We start from the raw sequence: 21,971 nt of genomic DNA on the forward strand, positions 1-21,971 counted from the left end.
ACCCTGAACGCAAGTCATGTAAGACCGAGGAGGGCAGCATCTCTGAGGCTGGAGCTGGTTGAGGAGTTGGGAGGAGGGTGAGTTGCTAAGACTTGGACTTGCAAGATAAGCTTGAAGACTGGGCCTGGAAAAATGATTTCGGGAAATCTGTGTGAGCCATTTACATGAGGAAACTAACACTCAGAGAGGTGGAGTTTCTTGCCAAAGGTCACACAGCACATGAACATGGAATGCAATCCAGGTGAGAGCCCCTGGCCTGTGGACAATTCAGCCACATTTCATCCCAAGGAGGAACTTGTCCATTGGAAAGCTCTTCCCTCTCCACCTCTCACTTACCCCTTGCTTGATCCCCCACCTGAGGCACCACAACAGAGCTGCGATTATGAACCCCAGTAAGCAGAAGAAGGCCAAGAAAGGGGCAGGGCCTACACCCCAGGCCTCCTGATTCCCAACCCAGGGTCAGGAGGAAGGGAAGGGTGGATTTGCACATAGGCCCACACAGGAGTGGTCACCCTAAGCCCTGAGCTTTAGAGCCTGGATCCAAATCCTGAGCATCCCCCCAGAGCAGGGAAGAAGGCCAAAGCCCATGGGAGAGCCCAGATTGCTGAATGCCCACCAAGTGTAAATACTGCTCTCCCCAGGCTGTCCCTGGTACTGCAAGCCCTCTTTATCTCAGTAAATTGATCAAACAGCTGCTCTAATGAACAGCTCCTATTCCCTGGGCACCTGCACCTTGCAAGACCTCATGCCATGTGCCTTACACACTTATGCCAAGTGCTCACAATAGACTGCAGAAATGGGTCTTAACATCATAGTTTTCCTAATAAAAAACCAAGTCTCAGAATGGTTAAGCCACTTGTCTGGGCCACACAACTAGAAAAAGGCCAAAGCAGCAGACCCAGGTCTGTGTGCTTCCAAAGCCAGCGTCCTTTCCTGCTCTACCACATCACCTCTCTACATGCCCCGTGCTGTGCTAGGACTTCTTTTTACTGTAATCATCACAATCATCTGGAACCCAGGAATCTAGTTACAAGAATCAGAGCCCAGCCAGCCATTAGTAAACAAGACTGGGCCATGAGCACTGCCCTAGACCTCTGCAGAGCCTTCAGACTAAGTCAGGATTGGTCCTAGAAGCTGTAGCACAGCCAACCTGGAGTAGACAAAGGATGATTGCTAGGGGCACCAGCTGAACCCATAGATAGCTTCAGAGACAAGAAACCAGGTAGCCTGAAACCTTCTGGGCGCAGCTAGGACTGCCATGTTGGGGCCTGGAGACCCCCAAGAGCTTCAGGAGATGGGGCTCCCCATCAGTGACACTGTGTGGCTGCTGTGTGATCCTGTGTGGCCACTCCGTGATGCTGCACCGTCCTTCCAAGCCTGTGGCCTGAGTCCTCATATGGTTTCCCCAGTGACTCTCCTTGTCTTCTCTCCAGGTTGCCCATCTGGAACCTTCAAGGCCAACCAAGGGGATGAGGCCTGTACCCACTGTCCCATCAACAGCCGGACCACTTCAGAAGGGGCCACCAACTGCATCTGCCGCAATGGCTACTACAGAGCAGACCTGGACCCCCTGGACATGCCCTGCACAAGTACGTCCAGGGCCCCAGAAGGGCGACGCCTGACCGAGTCCCGAGTCCCTGCTGAAAAGCTCAGAGCGAGGGTTGGGTGGCTCTCCGGCTATAGTTTCCTAAGTGAGGAGCAGCCAGTTACTTGGTGGGAGGGGAAATGGAAAACTGGCTGGAAAGGACCATCCTGGGGTAGTCATGCTGCCAACATGCAGACACCACAGAGCTGGCATCTGGCTCCTTATCCCCTTCTGCTAAGTCACGTGGAGTATGAAGTCAAGGTCTTGATTCACAAAGGGACAGAGAATGGGAAGTTGGCAGAAGAAGAACCAACACAGGTGGTGTCTGTGGTAGAAAAGGCTTCCTAGTGTTCTTTCCTGGCAGCAGCTGCCTGAATCACAAGCCAAGATTCTCCAAGAACAGGGTGACTATGAGGGCAATGTCACAACCCTGTATCAGACAGGAATGGCAGTCAGCTGCAAGTAGCAGAGAGCTGACCCCAGTGGCTTAAACCATAAGGATTTATTCTCTCACATAATAGAAACCCAAAGATAGGCAGCCCTGGGGGTAGTGTGGTAAATCCATGAACTTCCCTGAGACCCAGCACTTTCTTCTGCTCCTCCATCCATAGCATGTGGTTTCTACCCTTCAGGTCACATCATAGTCCAACATTGCTGCTGAAGCTCCAGCCATCACACACATTCTCAGCAGCAGAAAGAATGAAAGGGACAAAAGGACATGCTGCAGCTGTCTCTTTTCTTAAAAAAAAAAAGTCCTAACCAGCAATTTCTGTATATCAGTGGCCAGCACTTAATCACAAGAGGCTGGGAAATATAGTCTTTAGCTGGAGGTAGTTGCCACCCTGAATAAAATTGGGTTATAAGGAAAAGGGGGAAATAGATATTGAGTGGATATAATCCCCAACACAAAAAGACTGTTCCTAGCGAGGAACACCAAGGAGGGTGGAGTCCAGGGAGAAAGGTTTAAGCAGATGTGTGTACCAGGATGCGAGTTATATTCTAGAAGCCTGTCTGTTGAGTGGAGAGGAGAAAGGATTTGGAGGAAACCTTTTGGGAGGCCTAAGCTGGAGCCAGGACAGTGGGCACAGAGGGATCTCTTGGGGAACGTACCCCCAGAGCCCTCACTGACCGACACCTCTCCACCTCCCCAGCCATCCCCTCCGCACCCCAGGCCGTGATCTCCAGTGTCAACGAGACCTCACTTATGCTAGAGTGGAGCCCGCCCCGGGACTCAGGAGGCCGTGAGGATCTTGTCTACAACATCATCTGCAAGAGCTGTGGCTCGGGCCGGGGCGCCTGCACCCGCTGTGGGGACAACGTACAGTACGCACCCCGCCAGCTGGGCCTGACCGAGCCTCGCATTTACATCAGTGACCTGCTGGCCCACACCCAGTACACCTTTGAGATCCAGGCCGTGAATGGCGTCACCGACCAGAGCCCCTTCTCACCGCAGTTCGCCTCTGTGAACATCACCACCAACCAGGCAGGTAAGCACTTCAAATGCAAGCGCCCGGGGCAGCTCCGTGCCATGCTGAGCCAGATGGGTATCCTGCCAGCCCTTGTTAAAGACTCCTTCACATCTGTGGAGTGGTTTCCTCTTTTCCAAGGCTGTCCGTGTGATCCAGCCACCTGGGAGAGTGAGTGTTGCCTCTCTATTGTAGTGGCATATATAATAATTGCAGCGTTTGTTGAGCATGTGTTATTGAAGGTGAGAGTAAAGCTGCTGTAACAAAAGGGCCCACTGTTCGGTGGCTGAAAGAACACAGAAGCGCATTTCTCTCTCATGTAAGAGTCCAGGGGTGAGCAGTCCAGGTAAGCAGGGTAGCTCTGATCCACTTGGAGATTCAGGGACCCGGGTTCCTTCCGTTTTGTCTCACCAGCCTCCATGCTCCTTGTCTGCTTGGTTGAAGCTGAGTTGCAGTTTTGTCTGCGCTCTAGCCTGCAGGAAGGGGAGAGACAGAAGACCCAGGGCAGCAATATGTTTTAAACAAGGTAGGCAGAAGTGGCACCCGTCGGTCCTGGGCATGGTCCACTGGAAAAAACGTGGTCACGGGACCTCACCGAGCCACAGAGGAGGTTGGGAGATGTAATCTCTCCCAGCCTAGCTCAAACCTCCATCACAGCAGAAGGTGGGGAGACAGACTTCAGTGGACACCTAGCAGTTTCCACATGTGCTTTCTCTGAACCTTCAGTCCCCTCCAGTCTAACTCCACCAAAACTCCTCTCCCCAGGCTCATCTGTAATAATCCTTTCTGTGACCCCATGTAGCACCCCCATCATCTGCCCCTCTTTCCTTTACAACAAAAAAAGTTGCCAAACAATGCCGTCTCACTACCTCCCCCCATCCCCTCTTCACTCCACTGTACTCGGGCTTCCGGCCCTACCTCTCCACCAAAGCCACTATCCTCAGGGTCACCTGGGACCTCCAGATGGCCAGGTCCAGGAGGCGCTTTCCAGCCTCATCCCCACCCAAGGGCCATGTGAGATTTTCAAGAACCTTCTGGTTCCTGTGGTTCCTGCAGAAGACTCTGTGGTTGGCATTGTGAGTGTGCCCCCCAGTTCCTCACTCAGCAACCTTTGCCAAGCCCCTGCTGTGAAGCGTGGTCTGGACCCCATCTAAGTAGAGCCAAGGGAGGTCAGGCTCCAGGACGGAAAGTGAATGGGCTGCCCAGCTTACCTTTCTGATGCCAGGTGGGGCCCACACAGTAAGCACTCAGGGCATCCAGAGATGGAGGTCCAGGAAGGCTTCCTGGAGGGGGCAGGATTTGACCTGCAGTTTGAAAGACTAACAGAATTTTGAAGGGAATGATAGAAATAAATGGAATTTGAGAAGGAGGAAGGGCATGCCTAAGGACCCAGAGGGGGATGGGGAGCCAGCTCTGCCTGGTTGAGGAATGCTTTCACACGTGACCTCACTGCCACCCCCTGGCCTCCTGGAGTAGGAGGAACCTGTGTCCTCGTTTCACAGATGACGCTCAGAGAAGTTGAGTCACTAAGCTAGGCAGGGTGCAAGGCAGGCATTGACTAGGTCTAACAGACTCCAGTCCTCAGCACAGTCCACGGTGCATCCAGGGAACCATGACTGTGGGTCTGATGAGCGTGCGTGTGTGAGTGTGCATATTTGTGAGAATGTGTGGTGTGTCGTTGGCTATGTCCGAGTGACCATGTGTTTGTGATTGCACGTGACTGGCCATGTGGCTTCTCACATATACGTGCATTTGTGAGCATGGGTGTGTCTGAATCTGAGGGGCTTGAGTTTGTATATCTGAAGGTGGCTCAGCCCGTCCGTGTGTTTGTGTGTGGGAAGGAGTGTGGTTTTGTTTGTCAGCGTTCGTGGTGCTGCTGGGCCAAGAGGGTGCGGTTACGAGCATGTGCTGCAGCACTTGCAGGCCCGTGGGTACATTTAAGCCGCCCTCAGGTTGGGGTTGGGATGGCACTGACTCAAGGAGGGCAATCTGAGAGAACTCTCCAAAGCCAGCAGCTGTTGGCAAACACACCTGGCTGTGAGTCTCTCCAGCTTGACAAAGCTCTGAGGGAGGGAAGCCAGGCTCCCAGTGGGGGGTGGAGGCGAGGGAACTCTCTTCACCTGGGAGGAGCTAGAATTCCCCAGAGCCCCTGGAGTTCTTTCCCTAGCTGTGGAGGCCTCCCCTGCATCCATTTGGGAGCCCTGAGTGTCAAACTGCCTACTTAACCAGCTCAGCTTATTAGCAGCAAAGGCTTCTGGGATGGACCCCTCCTGTCTGGAGCTGGAAGTTCCCAGAGAATAGAGAGATGGGGCAGAGTGGAAGTGAGGGCTCCCAGAGAGGAGGGTGCAGGGGGAGCCCTCAGGATTAAAAGGCAGAAGCAGTGAGGAACAAGCCCCGGGTTAGGAACAGGGGACCTGAGTTTGAATCCCAGTTTTGTCATTCATTTGCTATGTGACTTTAGTGTATTGGTCAGTTACTGCTGCAATGATGCTGCATAACAAAACCACCCCCAAACCCAGTATTTTACAATAATATTTATTTTCTCACTCACTAGTCTCTGGGTCAGCTAGGGTTTAGCTAATCGGCACCAGGTCCTCTGAAGTGGGCAGAGCTCCAGAATGTGGGCTGGATTCAGTCTGTTCCATATGTCTGCTCATTCTCCTTGGACTAGCAGCCCCCCAGGCTTATTTCTCTTGTGGTGAATGGTGTGAACACAAGTGGCCGAGCCAAGCCAGGCCACATAAACCCATGCCATTGCCTGTGGCACAGTCATCCACGGTGAACGCACCCTGCAGGGCTCTTTGGCAGAGAGCGTGGGTGCGTGATGCTGTTACAAAAGAGGCAGAGCTGAGATCACCCATCCAACCTATCACACTTAAGAAAAATCAGTTCCTCCCTCTGGGCCTCAATTTCCCCACCAAATTGTGCATCAGAACTGTATGAGAGCTTTTTCAGAACACAGGTCCCCTGCCCCCACCCCAGACCTGCTGAATCAGAACCCCAGGAATAAGACCTGAGAATCAGCATTTTAAACAAGTGGCTTAAGTGTTTCTTAGCATCAGACAAATTTGGGAAAGTCAGGTCTAAGTGAGTCCAAGCCCCTGTAAGCCCTCAAAGCCCTGAGGCTTTCTGGGTCATAACCACCCTTTCCCCCTCCTCTTTGTTCCAAACCCCTTAACAAGCCCCCCTCTCTCATAGATGCCCAGAGCCCAGCTGGGGGCTGTGCAGCCACACACACCCTCACCGCACTATCCCCCTTTGCCAGAGGAGGAAACAGAGGCCCAGAGAAGCGGAGTCATTTATGCGAAGGTCTGCTACTAAGTGGGCTCAACTAGGATTTAAACCCAGGACCATGAAACTCCAAGTCTACACTGTAGAACAGACAGTTCCTGCCATTGAGATTTATGCCCTGGTTGGGAAGATAAGACATGGACAGAGTTTACATATCAGATGGCATAAATGAGGACCCAAGGAGGGGTCTGGGAGGTGAGGGAGATCACAGGCAGGAGAAATCATTTCCTCCTGGGGAATGGGAGAAAGGCATGCCATGGAAGACTTCCTGAAGAGGAAGCATTTGAGCTTAGCTCTGAAGAATAGAGAAGCTTCTAATAAGCAGAGATGGAATCGTGCGGAGAAGAAGGTATCCTAGGAGAGGGAAGTACAAAAGGCAGACTGGAGGGAGAGTTCTCCTTTCTCTTCCTCCAAGGCACCAAGCTTCTCTGCCACAGGGTTTTTGCAAATGCTGTTCCCACTGCTTGGAATGCTTTGCCCCTTTCCCCCTTCCTTTTTTTTTTTTTTTTTTTTTTTTTTTGCGGTACATGGGCCTCTCACTGTTGTGGTCTCTCCCGTTGCGGAGCACAGGCTCCGGACGCGCAGGCCCAGCGGCCATGGCTCACGGGCCCAGCCGCTCCGCGGCATGTGGGATCCTCCCGGACCGGGGCGTGAACCCACGTCCCCTGCATCGGCAGGCGGACTCTCAACCACTGCGCCACCAGGGAAACCCTCCCCCTTCCTTTTGACCTAGCTCATCTTCGTTGACCTTCCTGACCTGGTCACAGGCCCCCAGCACCATGGCCCTCAAGTTCCCGTGGCTGAGATTTTAGCTTCACGTCTTTGATCATTTCATTCCTGTCTCCCCACCACCACCACGCACTGGTTCACAGTGAGTCTCCTTTCCCTCCCTGTGGTTCTCCTGGAGCCTAGGCAGGGGCACACCACAATGTACGCTTGGTGAGCAGTTGCCCAGGGGTCCAGAGAAGCATGGAGTGAGGTGGGGTGTGGAGAAGTACGATGAGGCTGGAAAACAAGACTGGGGACTTGATTTCCAGACAAATGTATTCAGTGCTTCGTTTTAATTGGACCCTAAAATTCAATATATAAATATCTAGCTCATGCCCTTATAAGGAAAAAGTATTTCTTTTGGGCAAGTGACTGGGCCTTGTTCGCTATCCCTTGGCATTCACCAGGGCCAGAGCTGTCGTCTGACTTCATAAAGCCATCACGCTGCCTTCGAACTATACTCCGCCACTGCAGAATGCCTTTCCGTCCGTGTTCACGAGTCCTCTCAGGGCCCCCCAGAGACAGGAGGCCAGGCTGGGCTGCGTATCCCCACTTGGAGGATAAGGAAACAGGATTGGGAGAGGTCAAGCACGTGCCCGGGCTCACTCAGCTGGGAAGGGGCAGGCGCAGGGTTCAGTCTGGCTGTGCAGAGTCCACGGTCCCCGACACAAACAAGACAACATAGAGGTGGATGGGAGGGGGAGGGCGAGCCTCGGCAGCATCAGAGTGTCAGAGGAGAGCCTCTCTGAGAAGGTGGCATGTGAGCTGAGATCCGAATGACAAGGCGGCGGCAGCCATGCAGACCTAGGTGCAGGCAGCATTTCAGCCACGTGGGGCTTGTGCTAGGGGCTGGCCCCAGTACTCCGGGCCTCCCTCCAGGACTGCAGCGGACACACTGTCACCCCAAGCAAGCCCTGAAGAGCTGCACCTCTGCCTGGTCCCAGGGGTGGAGGGAAGGGTCTGGGCTTTGGAATCAGGCAAACAAACCTGGCTTTGAATCAAGCCTCGCTGCTCACCGGCACTTAGCCCCAGACAAGTCACTTAGCCTGCGTCCGATCGCATCCTCCTTATGGGCATTACCACCCCCTCTTTGCGGGTCACCGTGAGGCTTTGAGCTCATGTTCTCAAGGTACCTCACAGGCTGCCTGGGATGGCAGGCACTCAAAAAGCAGAGGTCATTCTGTATTCACTCGAATCATACAATAGCACACATTTGGCAAGTGGTTTACTATTTTTGCCAGACACCAAGTCCTGAACGATGAATCTCCCCAACCTCAGTGGGTTCTGTTATTCTCCTATCTTACAGGTAAGGAAAGCAAGGTGTTAAGAGTTAAATGACTTGCCCACCAGGCAAGTCACTGGCAGAGCCTGAATAATTACATCACTGCATACTCAGGGCCCAGCGTTGGCTGGAGCCAAGCCTCCTGCACAGGTAGGGCAAGCTGTGTACCTAGACCTGCCACACCACAGCCTGGCTGAGCAAATGCAGCCTTTGGGGCCACCCATACTGACTGACCAGTTAGGAAGATCCCCCGTCATCATGTCCTAGGGGGTCGTGTGGGAGAAAAAGGCATCAGTGCTGAACTTGACAAACTCCGCCCTCATCCAGCACGCCCCTTCCCAAGCTATGTGACCGGGCTGTCTAGGGAACCTTACTTCTCTGAGCCTTAGAGACCTCGCCTTCAAAATGGGCATGTTTCCATCATCTCAGCTTTGCAAGATGGTTGCCAAGTTAGTAACAATGTGGACAAAGCACTGGGCACAATAGATGGCAGCTAGACTTAGAAATGAAATCAGAAGGTATGTTAGTTTCCTGTTGCTACTACAACAAAATGCCACAAACTTAGCGACTTACAATGACACGAAGTTCTTACCTTACAGTTCCGTGGGTCGCAAGTCTAGTCTGGATCTCATCAGGCTAAAATCAAGTGTCAGCAGGGCTGTGTTCCCTGCCGGTGGCTCTAAGGGATGACCTGTTTCCTCGCTTACTGGGGTGTTTGCAGAATTCAACTCCATGTGTTTTTAGGATTGAGGTCTCCGATTCCTTGCCAGCTGTCAGCTGGGAGGTCCCCTAGCTCCCAGGGGCGTCTCTCCGGTCCTTGCACGAGGCCCCCCTGCATCTCAGAAGCAACAACAGGGCGTCGGGTCCCCCTCAAGCTCCCGCTCTCTCGTCTGACTCTCATCTGGGAAGGATTCTCCTCTTTTAAGATCTCAAGTGATTAGAGCGGGTCTACCTGGATAATCCGGGATAATCTCCCATCTCAAGGGCCATAACCTTAATCACATCTGCAAAGTCTCTTTTGCCATGTAAGATAACGTATTCACAGATTCCGGGATTAGGTCGTGACATCTTTGGGGGCCGTTATTCTGCCTATCACATGCACACGTAAGTCAGAGTACATCAGCATTCATCCAGTGCAAACACCTCCTTTTATAGAGAGCAAAACTGAGGCCCAGAGAGGTTCCTAAGTGGCTGCCCAAGATGGTACAGCAGGCCCTTGGCGGAGCTGGTCTCTAACACCCTCGCCAGGTGTCAGAGTCTCTGTCCGTGACACCACTCCACATGGCTTTCTCATGGAAAAATTTCCGACTTTCCAAAGCCCTTTCTGCCAGCCATGTTCTCCTCTGATCCTTTTGCCCTCCTGTGGAGCGGGCACACAGTGGCTGGTCTCTAGAACTGGCATGATCATGTACTCACCTACTTCTCTCCCTGGGGGTGGAGAGGATCAGAGAGAGATAGGACAAGAGGGCCCCCAGCGAGGCCCATGCCTGGGGAAAGGAAGAGAGAGGGGGAGGGCGCGTCCCTCCCTGGGCTGAAGGCTCTAAATGCCTCGTCCTCTTTCATCCTCCCAAGCGTTCTGCAGGGGAGGCACTGCCCGCCTAGACTATCATCTAAGGTTGGTTCAGCTTGCCTGTAACAGGAGGAAGAATAACAGATAGCCGCTGCCACAGTAATGCTGTTTAGCAATCAACCGCAAAAGCAATGGCGTAAAAGCAAGAAGCACTTATCTAGCTCGTGAGTCTCCTGGTTGGATGGGTCTTGGCGGGGAGCATTCATATGTTTGCGCTCCAGCTACTCTGGGTTCCTCAGCAGCTCTTCTCTTTGGATTTTGTCAGGGATCTATTGCATGTTTGGGGTTGAGTGCGGTGGGCTGGTCAGGAATGGCCCTGGTGGGGACAACTGGGGCAACAGCTCCGCTCCATGTATCTCATCCTCCAGCAGGTCGGCCTGGGCGTGTTCTTGTGGCCATGGCGGGGCACCTAGACGGCTGGCAGGTACATGCGAGGGCTTTTTCAAGCCTCTGCTTATATCGTATTTGCTTATATTCTATTGGCCGGAGCATGTCACACGGCCAAGCCCAGAGCCAGGGTCAGAGGCTGATTACACAAATTACAGGGCAAAGGATATAGAGACAGAGAGGCAAGTAATACAACCAGTCTACCACAGTCGCTTAGACCAAATGGAGATTTATTTTTCTTACGTGTAAAGGATGTCAGAAGACAGGAATTAGGGCCACTCCATGGACTCAGTAGGGATCCACGCCCTGAGGGGGAACGAGGCACACAGAGGGAAGGCTACTTCCCCAGGTCTCAGCTGGTGAAGAGATTGGAAGCTCCCCCAGGGCTCGCTGGGGGCAGCAGGGCCCCCGATCACCTGCTCCCGCCGCAGAGCAGGCCCTGCCTGGCCAGCCTCCCCTAACCTCTGGACCACAAGCCTCTTTTGTGCTTGCTCCCTGGGGCTCCATCTCCTGGCAGGGGTCACGGGGCGCCACTGATCCCATCCCCCTGCCGGTGTGCCCGGCTGGTAATTGAAAATACCAGAATTCCCTAAAGACCAACTTACAGGGAAACCTGACACCTCAGGGTGGGCGGCGGGCAGCAGGAGGGATGGGAGAACATCCAGCTGTTCCCTTTTCTCTGCCGTTAATCCCCCTGGATTCCAGGAGAAAGGCCAGCCCTCCTTGGCCCTCACTGGCCCGCCTTGATCATCTTCCCAGCAAATGCCTCCTCCTTGCCACACCCAGGGTTACGGGGCTTATGGGATCAGAGCCTGGGTTAGCTGCCTGTAACCCAAGCCTGCCAGCTAAGCCCGCCGAGCCCAGACCCCCATGGCTGTGGGGGACCTGCCTCCACCAACAGCTGAGCGCCCAGAGCCAGGGCAGCGGGTGGGTGGTGGGTGAGGGGAGTCAGCCAGAGCCGGACGGAGTTAGCTTTGCAGCAGCCTCTGAGGCCCACTGGTTTCAAGACCTCTGTGGTCAGCCTGCATCGGCCACAGACAATGGAGGGGAGAGGAGATGCTGGACTTTGGTGGGCCTGGGTTCAAATCCCAGCTCCACTGCTTGGTAACTTTGGGCAAGTTACCTCATACTTCAGTGCCTCCGTTTCCTTACCTATAAAATGAGTATAACAGTAATACCAGCCTCTCAGGGTTGCTGTGAATGTTAAATGAGTTAATTGACGTAAAGCATTTGGAAAAGTGCCTGGTGTAGAGCGAACAAGGAATTGTTAGGTGTTAGCTGTGGGGCCTTCTCTTTTTTACTTTTTAAGGCATCATGGGGCATCCAGAGGTTGTCCAGATGACAAGCTTGCGTTTTAGTTAAGGAACAGGTTGCCTTTCCTTAGGCACAGAACCGCAGTCCTTCTGTGGCTCCCCAGTGCCTTTGCGACAAAGCAACTCCTCGGCCTGGAGGTCTGGCCCCCACCTGCCTTGGCAGCCCCATCCCTGTGCCTCTCCTGAAACTACTTGTACCACTGCGTCAAGACTCTGAGTCCGTGGGCCCCGGAGGAATACTCTAGCCTGGGCAGATGAGAGGGGCAGTCTCGGGCAGAAGCTGGGCTGGGAGAAGCAGCATGGTGGGTGGAAAATATTCTAGACCAGGACTCAGCTGATCTAGGCTCTAGTCCCAGGCCCACCTCTACCTGCTGTGTGACCTTGGACAAGTTACTTCCCTCCTCTGGCCCTGAATCCACTACTCCTCAAAATAGGGGCCACAGGCCAGCAGCATCAGTATCACCTGGGAGATTGTTAGAACTACAAATTCTCAGACCCCATCCCAGACCAGCTGAACCAGAATCTCTGGGGGCGGGAGGAGGGGCCCAGTAATACGAGTTTTAACAAGGTCTCCTGGTTATCTCCTTACTTCCACTCAAGTCGGAAAAGTCCAGTAATCTATAGGGACACATGCTACCACTTTCACCTCCATTATTGGGAGGTGAAATTGCAGGGAGAGATGTGGAAGGAGCAGCTTCACCCCTGCTTGGGACTGGATCACCTTGGCCGAGTTCCAAAACGGAGGCTTGGGTCCAGGAGCTCCACACCAAGTCCAAGTCTCATGGTTTCTCCACTGCCTAGTATGGTGCCCAGCCTGGAGCAGGCACTCATTGGGCTGAAACAAATATGCCTTCTCCATTAGACTGTGCCCCCTGGAAGGCAGAGACCCTGCAAGGTTCCTCTCTTGAGCCCCAGCACCCAGCATCGTGCCAACATCACAGTGACTCTGAATTGAAATTTTTTTCCAGCTTTCTTGAGATATTATTGACATAGATCATATGCAAGTTTAAGGAGTACACTGTGATGTTTTGATACACATGTATATTGCAAAATGATTGCCTTAGTGAGGTTAGTTAACACCTCTATCCCTTCACATAATTACCTGCGTGTGTGTGTGTGTGTGTGTGTGTGTGTTGATAATATTTAAGATCTACTCTCTTAACTTTCCAGTATATAATACAGTATTGTTAATTATAGTCACCCTGCTGTAAATAGGTCCCCAGAACTTATTCACCTTATAGCTGGGAGTTTTTACCCTTTGACCAACATCTCATTTCCTCCAACCCCCAGCCCTGGGTAGCATTCTACTCTATTGAAATAGTCTTAATAATATCTCCCTCCTGATGGTGCTGGGCGTCACACGTAAACCTTTGCCTGCATTTCTCCTTTCATCCTCACAGCGTCCTTGCCAGGTAAGGGTCCCCATTGGACAGGTATAGAAACTGAGGCTCAGAGAGGTTAAGAGAACTTGGTCAAGGTCACAGTATTGGAGAGTGGAGGAGTAGGGAGTTGCATGCAAGTCTCTCTGATTCCACCTCTGGGCTCCCAGCCACTAACCTAGACTGCCCTTCTGGGGGCTGGATTGGAATTTCCTTAGCTGAGTATTCTACAGTTCTCAGCAGGAAGCACTAGGTAAATGCACGTAGTAGCGGCGTAATGAGAATACTCCTCACCTATCCCTACGGGCTCAGTGCATGTCTGATGCTCCACAGACATGCAGTGGCAGCACGCGCCCCCCACGACATACATACCCCTCCCACCTTGGTGAGAGATCCCAGCATTCCAAGGAGCCCTGAAGATGACCTCATCCAGCCCCTCACACCAGAATTATCCTCAGACCGTTGGAGGCAGGGTCAGGGCATATCCCTCCTCAAATCCCTAGTGGCTGAGTTTAAAGCATCCTCACTGATTTTCCAGTGCATGTGAATGCGCGCACATGAGCGCACGTGCGCGCGCACACACACACACACACACACACACACACATACACACACACCGTGAGTGGTCACACTGCCCTGTGTTTTGTCTGAGGGGGGCTGAGAAGCTTAGGGGAGGCCTGGGGGCGGGGTGCTTCCTGGGCCAGCAGGAAGGGTAAGCCCCCAGCCAGGATCCCCCAGATTAGCCCAGATCTGGGAAACTCCAAAAGGGACCAATTTTGTTGTTTTCAACGGGCAGCTGACTACGACAGGCTGGAGAGAGGGACAGACAGCCCGGGCCTCACAGAGGAGCCAGGGCCGCCAGAAGTCCAGGAGAACAAGCTCTACACAATGGTGGCGCCAGAGGGAGGGGTGGGGCTGGGACTGGAGACAGGCTCAAGGAGGGAGGGGACAGAGAGTAGGACCAGCTCTGAGGGACAATAGGAAAAGAGCTGGGGCAGGATAGTTCAGCTTCAGGCATAGCTCAGCTCCTCACTAACTGTGTGACCTTGGGGAAGTCACCACACCTCTCTGAGCCTCAGTTTCCTCTTCTGCAAATGGCAGCTATTTACCCCCATCCCACACTGTTGTTGAGAGGATCAAACAAAATGACGCAGGTCAGCTGCTCAGTGCACAGTGGCCAGTGCCTAGTGATACCCGTGAACACTCACAGCACTGACCACGTGCCAGGCACCGCACTGAGCACCTGAAACGCTTTCATTCATCTGTCCTCACAACAGCCCCCAAGGCACGTTACCATTAGGCTCACTTTACAGATGAGGAAACCAAGACACCGAGAGCTCTGACCACTCCTCCACAGTAATCTAGCAATTTCCTCATTAATTTCCGGTGAACGTTTACTTGGAACTGGGCTGACCGCATGGTAACCAGGGCTGCGCTGGTAGAGAGCCTGAGCCACCAGGTTCAAGGGCTAGCCCTCCACTGCCTTGCCGCATGAGCCTTGAGCAGGTCACTGAACAGCTCCAAGCCTCCGTGTCTCCATCTATAAACTGGGGATGTTAATAGCCCTCAGCTCGTAGGGCAGTTGTGAGAATTCTGTGTTACACCTGTGTTAATAGGTGTTGAGTACCTGGAACAGGGCTTGGCACAGAATAAGAGCTCAGTAAGTGTTAGGTCAGTGGCTTTTTCCTTGTTATTATTATACACATACACACAACCCTGAAAGCTCTTCAAGTGACTTCATGAAGCATGAGAATATGTTGCTTTGTCCAGCCACTTACTATCTATGTAGCTTCAGGCAAGTCCCTTTACTGTGATTCTCACTTTCTCCATCTGCAAAATGGGCTGAAGGAGGTCTGCTTCACAGGTTGTTGTGAGGATTAAATGGGTACATGTGTATTGAGGACATAGCCCAGTATTAGTAGGTGCTCAATAGGCAGTGGTTGGTGGGGCCCCTCCTTTGGATTGGGTCTTCTTGATACCGTGGCAGGGAACAAGGAAGACAGAGTCTCCTTGTTTGACTAAGGAGGAAACTGCTGGGAGCCGGGTCCCTGATCTTCCCAGGAGGCCCACTGCCCCTGGCAGGGCAAGGAGCCAAACTGAGGGACAGGCAGCCCTCCCTTGGGGGGGGCGGTGGGGGGGGCGTGGCAGAAAGAACAGAGGCTCTTCAGGGACACCTAGGCCAGGGTCCAAGTCCTTCTTCTGGGTGCTGCCACCCCATCTGGGGTGTCTTGGGCCAATTTTCCACAGCTCCTTGGGGTGCTGGAGGGAAGCCTAGACCCTTTCGGCCCACGCTGGCCCCTGGGCTGATCCAACTCCAGGACAAGGGCTAACCAGGAAGGCCAGGCAGGGAACATTTGAGCTGCAAGATCACAGGGATCTTCCAGCTGTGCCCATTGTGCAGAGGAGGAACCAAGTCCAGAGAGGGGGGGTCACTTGCCCAAGGTTGCCCGGGCAATTAGTAGCAGGACAGAGAGCAGGGCCTGGGTCTTCTGACCAATAGACAGCTCCCTCCACGCTGGGGACAAAGGAACAGAGACAGAGCAGGAAACAGATGAGGTTCTCTAAGCACTAATCCTCCAGGATCCCCTACCGGTCCCTGATCCATGCTCATGTCAGTGTGGTCAGAGCCCCTAGAAAGCAGGATTTGGGTGGGAGGAGAAGGGTCAGCCTCAGCCTCCTTCAGGAATCACCGTGATGGTCAAGACAGGGCATCCGCTTGTCACGGACCTGCCCAGGAGCCAGGAGAGACTGCAGGAGGTGCCCCTCTCACCCTGGTGAGTCCTCAGCCCCTCCTGGGACCAGTCACACAATAGGGAAGGACCGGGTCAGAACTCATGGACAAACCCTTCTCTGGAGAGTGGCAGACCTGGGTTCCAATGCCAGCTCCCCCACCGACAGGCTGTGTCATCTCAGGAAGCCTTGTGCTTCTCTAAGCTTCGGGGTCTGCACCTGTCGGTGGGGCTAATACTGCCCCCTCACTGACAGTCAGCTCAGGACACACACGTGTGAAGGGCCCAGGGCCATGGCTAGTACGTTGTGGGTGCTTTGTGCTTTGCGCAGGCAAAAAGCACAGGCATGGGTGCTCTGTGAAAGAAGGAATCAAGGAAGGGGCAGCAAGCTTGAACTCACTGTGACCTTGGGCAGCTCACAACCCCCTCTGGACCTCAGTTTCCACACCTGTAAAATGAGGGGATGGGACTAAATTATTTCTAAGGGTCCTTCTAGCACTAAACACAGCCTCCCCTGACATTTTTTTTTTTTTTTTTTTAATTTTTGGCTGTGTTGGGTCTTCGTTGCTGCGTGCGGGCTTTCTCTAGTTGCGGTGAGCGGACGCTACTCTTCAACGCGGTGTGCAGGCTTCTCATTGCAGTGGCTTCTCTTGTCGCACAGCACGAGATCTAGGCACACGGGCTTCAGTAGTTGTGGCGCACGGGCTTCAGTAGTTGTGGCATGTGGGCTCAGTAGCTGTGGCTCACAGGCTCTAGAGCGCAGGGTCGGTAGTTGTGGCGCATGGGCTTAGTTGCTCCTCGGCACGTGGGATCGTCCCAGACCAGGGCTCGAACCCGTGTCCCTTACATTGGCAGGTGGATTCTTAACCACTGCGCCACCAGGGAAGTCCCTCCTCTGACATCTTGTCTCCTACACCTAACCACCCTCCATGAGGGCACTAGCAACGCTGCTGGGAGGGATGGGTGAAATTCCGTAACATGCAATTAACCATTTTAACGTGTACAGTTCCGTGGCATTTCGTACATTCACAGTGTTGGGCAATTACCACCTCTATCCAGTGCCAAATCATTTTCATCACCCCAAGGAAAACCCCGTACCCAGCATTCCCCATGCTCCCTCCTCCAGCCCCTGGCAACCACCAATCTGCTTACTGTCTCTATCACCTTACCTATTCTGAATATTTCATATAAATGGGACCAGACCATATGTGACCATACCGTTTGCATCTGCCTTTCACTTAGCATGTATTTGAGCTTTATCCTCATTGTAGTGTACTTCATTAGTACTTCATTCTCTTTTATGCCTAAATAATATTCTGTTATATATGTATACCACAATTTGTTTATCCATTCATCTGTTGATAGACATTTGGGTTGTTCCCACCTTTTAGCTGTTGTGAATAGTACTGCTATAAATATTCATACACAAATATTTGCTTGAGTACCTGTTTTCAGTTCTTTGGGGTATATGATTAGGGGTGGAATGGCTGGATCATATGGTAATTCTATGTTTCACTTTTTAAGGAACCACCAAACTGTCTTCCATGGTAGCTATGGATTTATTTTTATATATTTATTTTTCGCAGTCCTTTTTATTCACTGCAGTATCCCTGCACATAGGAGGCACTCAGTGCACATTTGTTGAAGGAATGAATGAATCTCCCACCGTCTCTGCTTCCCTGTCCCAGAGCCCCGTCCCCTTGTCTAGGGTCTGTATGTCCCTGCTTCAGTAGACTGTAACCTCCAAGAGAGAAAACATTTCGTCCAACCCACTTGGGGCCGGACCAGAGAAGGGGCCCAATGCATCTGTCTTGAGTTGATGCGGCTGAGCTTCCCCAGGGATGGCTGGAGCTGTCGGTGTCTGTAATCTGAAGGTGCCTCATGAGAGCAGCACCTGTGGCCCTGCACCCTGTCGGCTCCCCAGGCTGGCTGTGTGGCCTAAGCCAGACGCCTTCCCCTCTGTGGTCCCACAGCTCTCTGTCTGGGCACCTTTGAGGCTGGGCCAGAAACTGCACCCTCTCATGCCCACCCCTGACACCTGACCTCTGACCTGTCTTCCAGCTCCATCGGCCGTGTCCATCATGCACCAAGTGAGCCGCACCGTGGACAGCATTACCCTGTCGTGGTCCCAGCCCGACCAGCCCAATGGCGTCATCCTGGATTACGAGCTGCAGTACTATGAGAAGGTACCTGTGCTCCTGGGCGCTCTCCCCACTCCCACCTCCCGCAGGGCCCCCTTCCAGGCTGGTGCTGGGGTTCTGCCATCCCGCAAGACTAGGCAGTCTGGTGAAGCAGAAAGAGCACTGGCCTCAGCTCCACTCCTGCCCAGCTGTGAGACCTCAGGCAGTTGCCTTGACCTCTCTGAGTCCTGCTTTTCTGGTCTAGGGGATCAGGCCACAATCTCAGTGAAATGCAGTGGTCACAGCCCTTTCCCCACCAAGACCCCTTTCATCTTGACTTTGATGGGCCTGATGTTCTGAAAAAACTGGTTTTCCCAAAAGCTGCATTTCTTAAGTAATAATTAGTCATTTACCCATTCTGAAGCAGAGATTTGAAACTGCTCAAGAGAGCTTCTGACAGGGTGAGAGGGTGGAGCTTCCTCCCCATGTTGCTCTGATTCCAGCTAAAACACTTGTTTTTGTTTGCCTGAGTGCCCTTTGTATGTATGGGGAGAGAGTGATTTCTCTTTGAGCTTTTAAATCAGACCTTTATTACTCCCTCAGGGACCTAGGGTTGGAAGCCACTGGTGTAGAAGAAGGAGCATTGGACGAGGAATGAGAAGCTGTAGGTTCAAATCCCAGCTCCATCCATAACCAGCTGTGTGACCTTGGGCGGGCATCTTTCTCTCTCTGAGCCTCAGTTTCCCCCTGTGTCAAATACAAATGAGACCACCTCTCTCGTGTGGCGGCTGTGAAGGTTAGGGAGAAAAGGCAGGTGTAGTGCCCAGCATTGCCTGGCCCTCAGCAGAGACAAGTGTGCCTTCCCTTCCTCCCTCTTCTGCGCTGCCTGCTTCTCGGTGGGCAAGAGCTACATGATGTAAGGCCAGGTGAGCTCAGCACATCTGAATGTGGGGTCTGCACAGTACAGAGTCAGCAGGGACAGAGCAGCTGGACATCAGAGGCCCAGAAAACTCTCTCTTTGGGATGATGACGTTTTTAACTGCTCCCCGAGGCACCCAATAGCCACAGAGACTGTCCCTGGGAAAGGGATCACTGGGCTCCCATTTAGACTAGGTTGTAAATGACTACAGGAAGTACATTAGTTGAGGGTAAGCCCACTGGGAAATAGAAAAGGATGGAAAAGCTTTCCCTAATGACCAAGAGGAAGAGAGGGGGAGTCATTTGCAGCCAGCCCTGCTGGGGCCCGCGTTCTGAGGCCCAGCCCAGCCCTCCCACTCTATTAACCCCTGGGTCGGCCAAACTCTGGTGAGTCTCAGAGGTTCAGCAAACACCTGTCCAGCCTCACCCGGCTGGTTTGTGATTGCATCCTTGCTCATCCCCTCGTCTAAGCAGTGCACTCCGAGAGACCGGGAACCACATCTGTCCAGTACACCACCTGCTCCCAGCGCCCTGGGCCTGGCACCAAGGAGACACTTGCTAAGCATTGGCTGAATAAATGAGTGAGTGGATCCCTTCCCGTGGCCTCGGTAGAGAGTGGAGACCTTGCCTTACCTCCGCTGTGTCCCTCGCCTGGCACACAGTAGGTGCTTGAGGTGTTGTTGGACAGCCTGAGCTGGGATGAGGTGAGGGAAGCAACTCCACCCTCGCTGGGCCCTGGAGAGCCTTAAAGTAGCTGGGCACCCAGGGTAGCTGGACCAGCTGCTCCCAGGCCCAGGAAGCCCCAGCCTTTGCAGAGCATTTCCACCCCCTCTGGCAGGGACAGTTTAGCAGCTCAGAATTAAAAAAAAAAAAAAAAAAACTAATTAAGAAGCTTTATGATTAAATGAAACTGAAAGCATTTGTCCCCAAAGATTGGAACGGAAATGAGAAATCCCGGCGCGGGTCCTGCCTACGACCCATTTCCTACCGAGAAGGGAGGGGCTGGGGAGGCTGTCGGAGGTGTGAACCAGGAGGCAGCACTGTCCTACTTTCCGCCGCTACCTGGGCATCCCCAGGCCCCTGCCAGGGGTGGCAGGACCAGCAGGCCCTGCAGCAGCCATAGTTATCACCTGCTCACATTTCCTGAGTGCCCACTATGGGCTGAGCACATCACCTCTGTTACCTCATTCATCCTCGCAGCAGTGCTATTCGTCTCACTGGACAGGAGGGGAAACTGAGGCACAGGGAAGTTGTGTAACTTGTCCAAGAGCACCCAGCTGCTAAGTGGAAGACTTCACCTGGCCCTCCTGCCTCCCAGTTTTCTCCCAGGGATATTCTGGGATGACTGTTAAGAGGTGGACAGGAACAGGCCCTGATGGAGAATTGTAGGCACAAATGGCAAGAGAGGGGCAGACATGAGGTACAGCTCTGATGAGACGTGGCCTTACTTCTGTCAACCCCTCCTCCCAGGGCCTGGGTGCAGAAAGAGACAGCTTGGCTCTGCAAGTGGGCAGATGGACTCTGGTTTGTTCAACATTCACTGTCACCAGCTTTGGGCTGGGCTGCTGGATGCCAGGAATACTCAGAGTAACCAGACATGCCTGAAGGCCTCAGGGATTTCACAGTCCAAGGGAAAAGACAGGTTCAGACACAAATAGCCATTAGACAAGATGTGCTACAGGCCACAGAAGGGCCAGCAAAGGTTTCATGGGGCCACCATAATCCTGGCATGGATGAGAGGAAATCTTCATTTAGGTTACATTTGAGCCGAGCCTTGAAAGATGCTAGGAGTTAACCAGACAGACAAGTGATGAGAGCAGGGTCATTCCAGATGGCAAGAACAGCATGTGCAAAGGCCCTGGGGCAGGAGTGTGCTAGCTGCATTCAGGGAACAAAGAAGGCGAGAGTGGCAGGAACGACCAGAACAAGGGAGGGATTGGTAGGGGAGGAGTTTGGGGAGGGAGGCAGGGTGGGGTTGTGGTGGGACTTCCAGGCCGTTAGAGTCTGGATTCAATTTAATGGAGTATGATAGGAAGCCATCAGGAGATTCTGGAAGGATGTGATCTGACTCCTATTACTTTTAAGATTCCTGCTACTTGCCATGTGGAGAATAGACTGCAAGGGGGTCCCAGGGACACCGTAGACCCAGCACAGGACTCTTATGGGACGCCAAGAGAGAAATGATGGTGACATGGAGTTGGAGGGCTGGCAGCAGAGATGGTGAGAAGCTGACAAATTCAGCCAATATTTTGGAACTCAGGGGACCAGGGAGATGTGAAAGATGACTCCCAGTGGATGGTGGTGCCTTTTCCCGGGGGCACATGTGGGTTTGTGATTTGCAGAGGTAGGTGCAGTGCTTGCCAGGGGTAGGGAGATGGTAGCCAGGAACAGACAAGAGAGGGTGCAGAGGAAACACAGAAGTGGAAGGATAGGATCCAGGAGAAAGGCAGGATTTAAGGAGAGAAAGAAAAAGTTGTTGATGAAAGTGTCGGGGAAGACACCAGCAGAGGGTGAGCAGGAGAGCCAGACGTGGCTTCTATCCCTGATCTCTGACATCCCAGCCACCACCTCTACTTTTCTGAGTCAGCCCCACCCTTGGGGAGGCAGAGCCGGGCTGCTCGTGGTGAGATTTGTTTCTGGTAAGTCCACAGCCAGCTCTTACCCAACACTCCAGCATCCTCCTGGTGCCTGCAGTTGATTTCTTTAATGAATGCTCCAGACCCTTCCAGGTAGGGAGATTAGGAACTGAGCCCTGCAGTCCCCTGTGGGCCCCACCCCCCATCATGCTTCCCACTCCTCCTTTCCTTCTTTAGAAAGGGCTCTTTTGGAGCAGCCTCTCCGTTTGGCCTTTCCCCAGCTCCGCTGGGATTTCCCAGCCTGCCTGGAGCCCGGAGCTGACAACCACGTTGCTAGAAGGTTTCTGGATGCCGTTGACGAATGGTGTTAGCCAGACCATGGTTGGCCGTTTCCATTGGTTCTGGCATCCCAGGGGAGGTGGCCTCCTTTGGCAGCTGCCCTGAAGCACACAGGTTCACGCTCCCTTTGGCTCCCCAAGAGCTCAAGAAGAGTCATTTGTGAGGCGGATGGGCCCTCGTAGGCCACATCGATTTATGTGTTTATTCAACAGAAACTTCTACTTGGCAGAAGTGTAGGGAAAGGATAT

General features: G+C 53.1%; 1 protein-coding gene across 3 annotated transcripts in view; it reads left to right on the forward strand.

Annotated features, from left to right (window-relative positions):
• EPHB2 (EPH receptor B2) overlaps window positions 1–21,971 on the forward strand; it is a 185,514-nt gene that overhangs the window by 142,050 nt on the left and 21,493 nt on the right. For all 3 annotated transcript variants that reach the window (XM_067723445.1, XM_067723424.1, XM_067723435.1), the window contains exons 4-6: window positions 1,434–1,589; window positions 2,737–3,072; window positions 17,832–17,956. In XM_067723445.1, coding sequence (XP_067579546.1) covers window positions 1,434–1,589; window positions 2,737–3,072; window positions 17,832–17,956 — 617 coding nt within the window. The remainder of the gene's footprint in view (window positions 1–1,433; window positions 1,590–2,736; window positions 3,073–17,831; window positions 17,957–21,971) is intronic.

This window comes from Pseudorca crassidens, chromosome 2 (assembly GCF_039906515.1).
Source record: "Pseudorca crassidens isolate mPseCra1 chromosome 2, mPseCra1.hap1, whole genome shotgun sequence".
Taxonomy (NCBI): Eukaryota; Metazoa; Chordata; class Mammalia; order Artiodactyla; family Delphinidae; genus Pseudorca; species Pseudorca crassidens.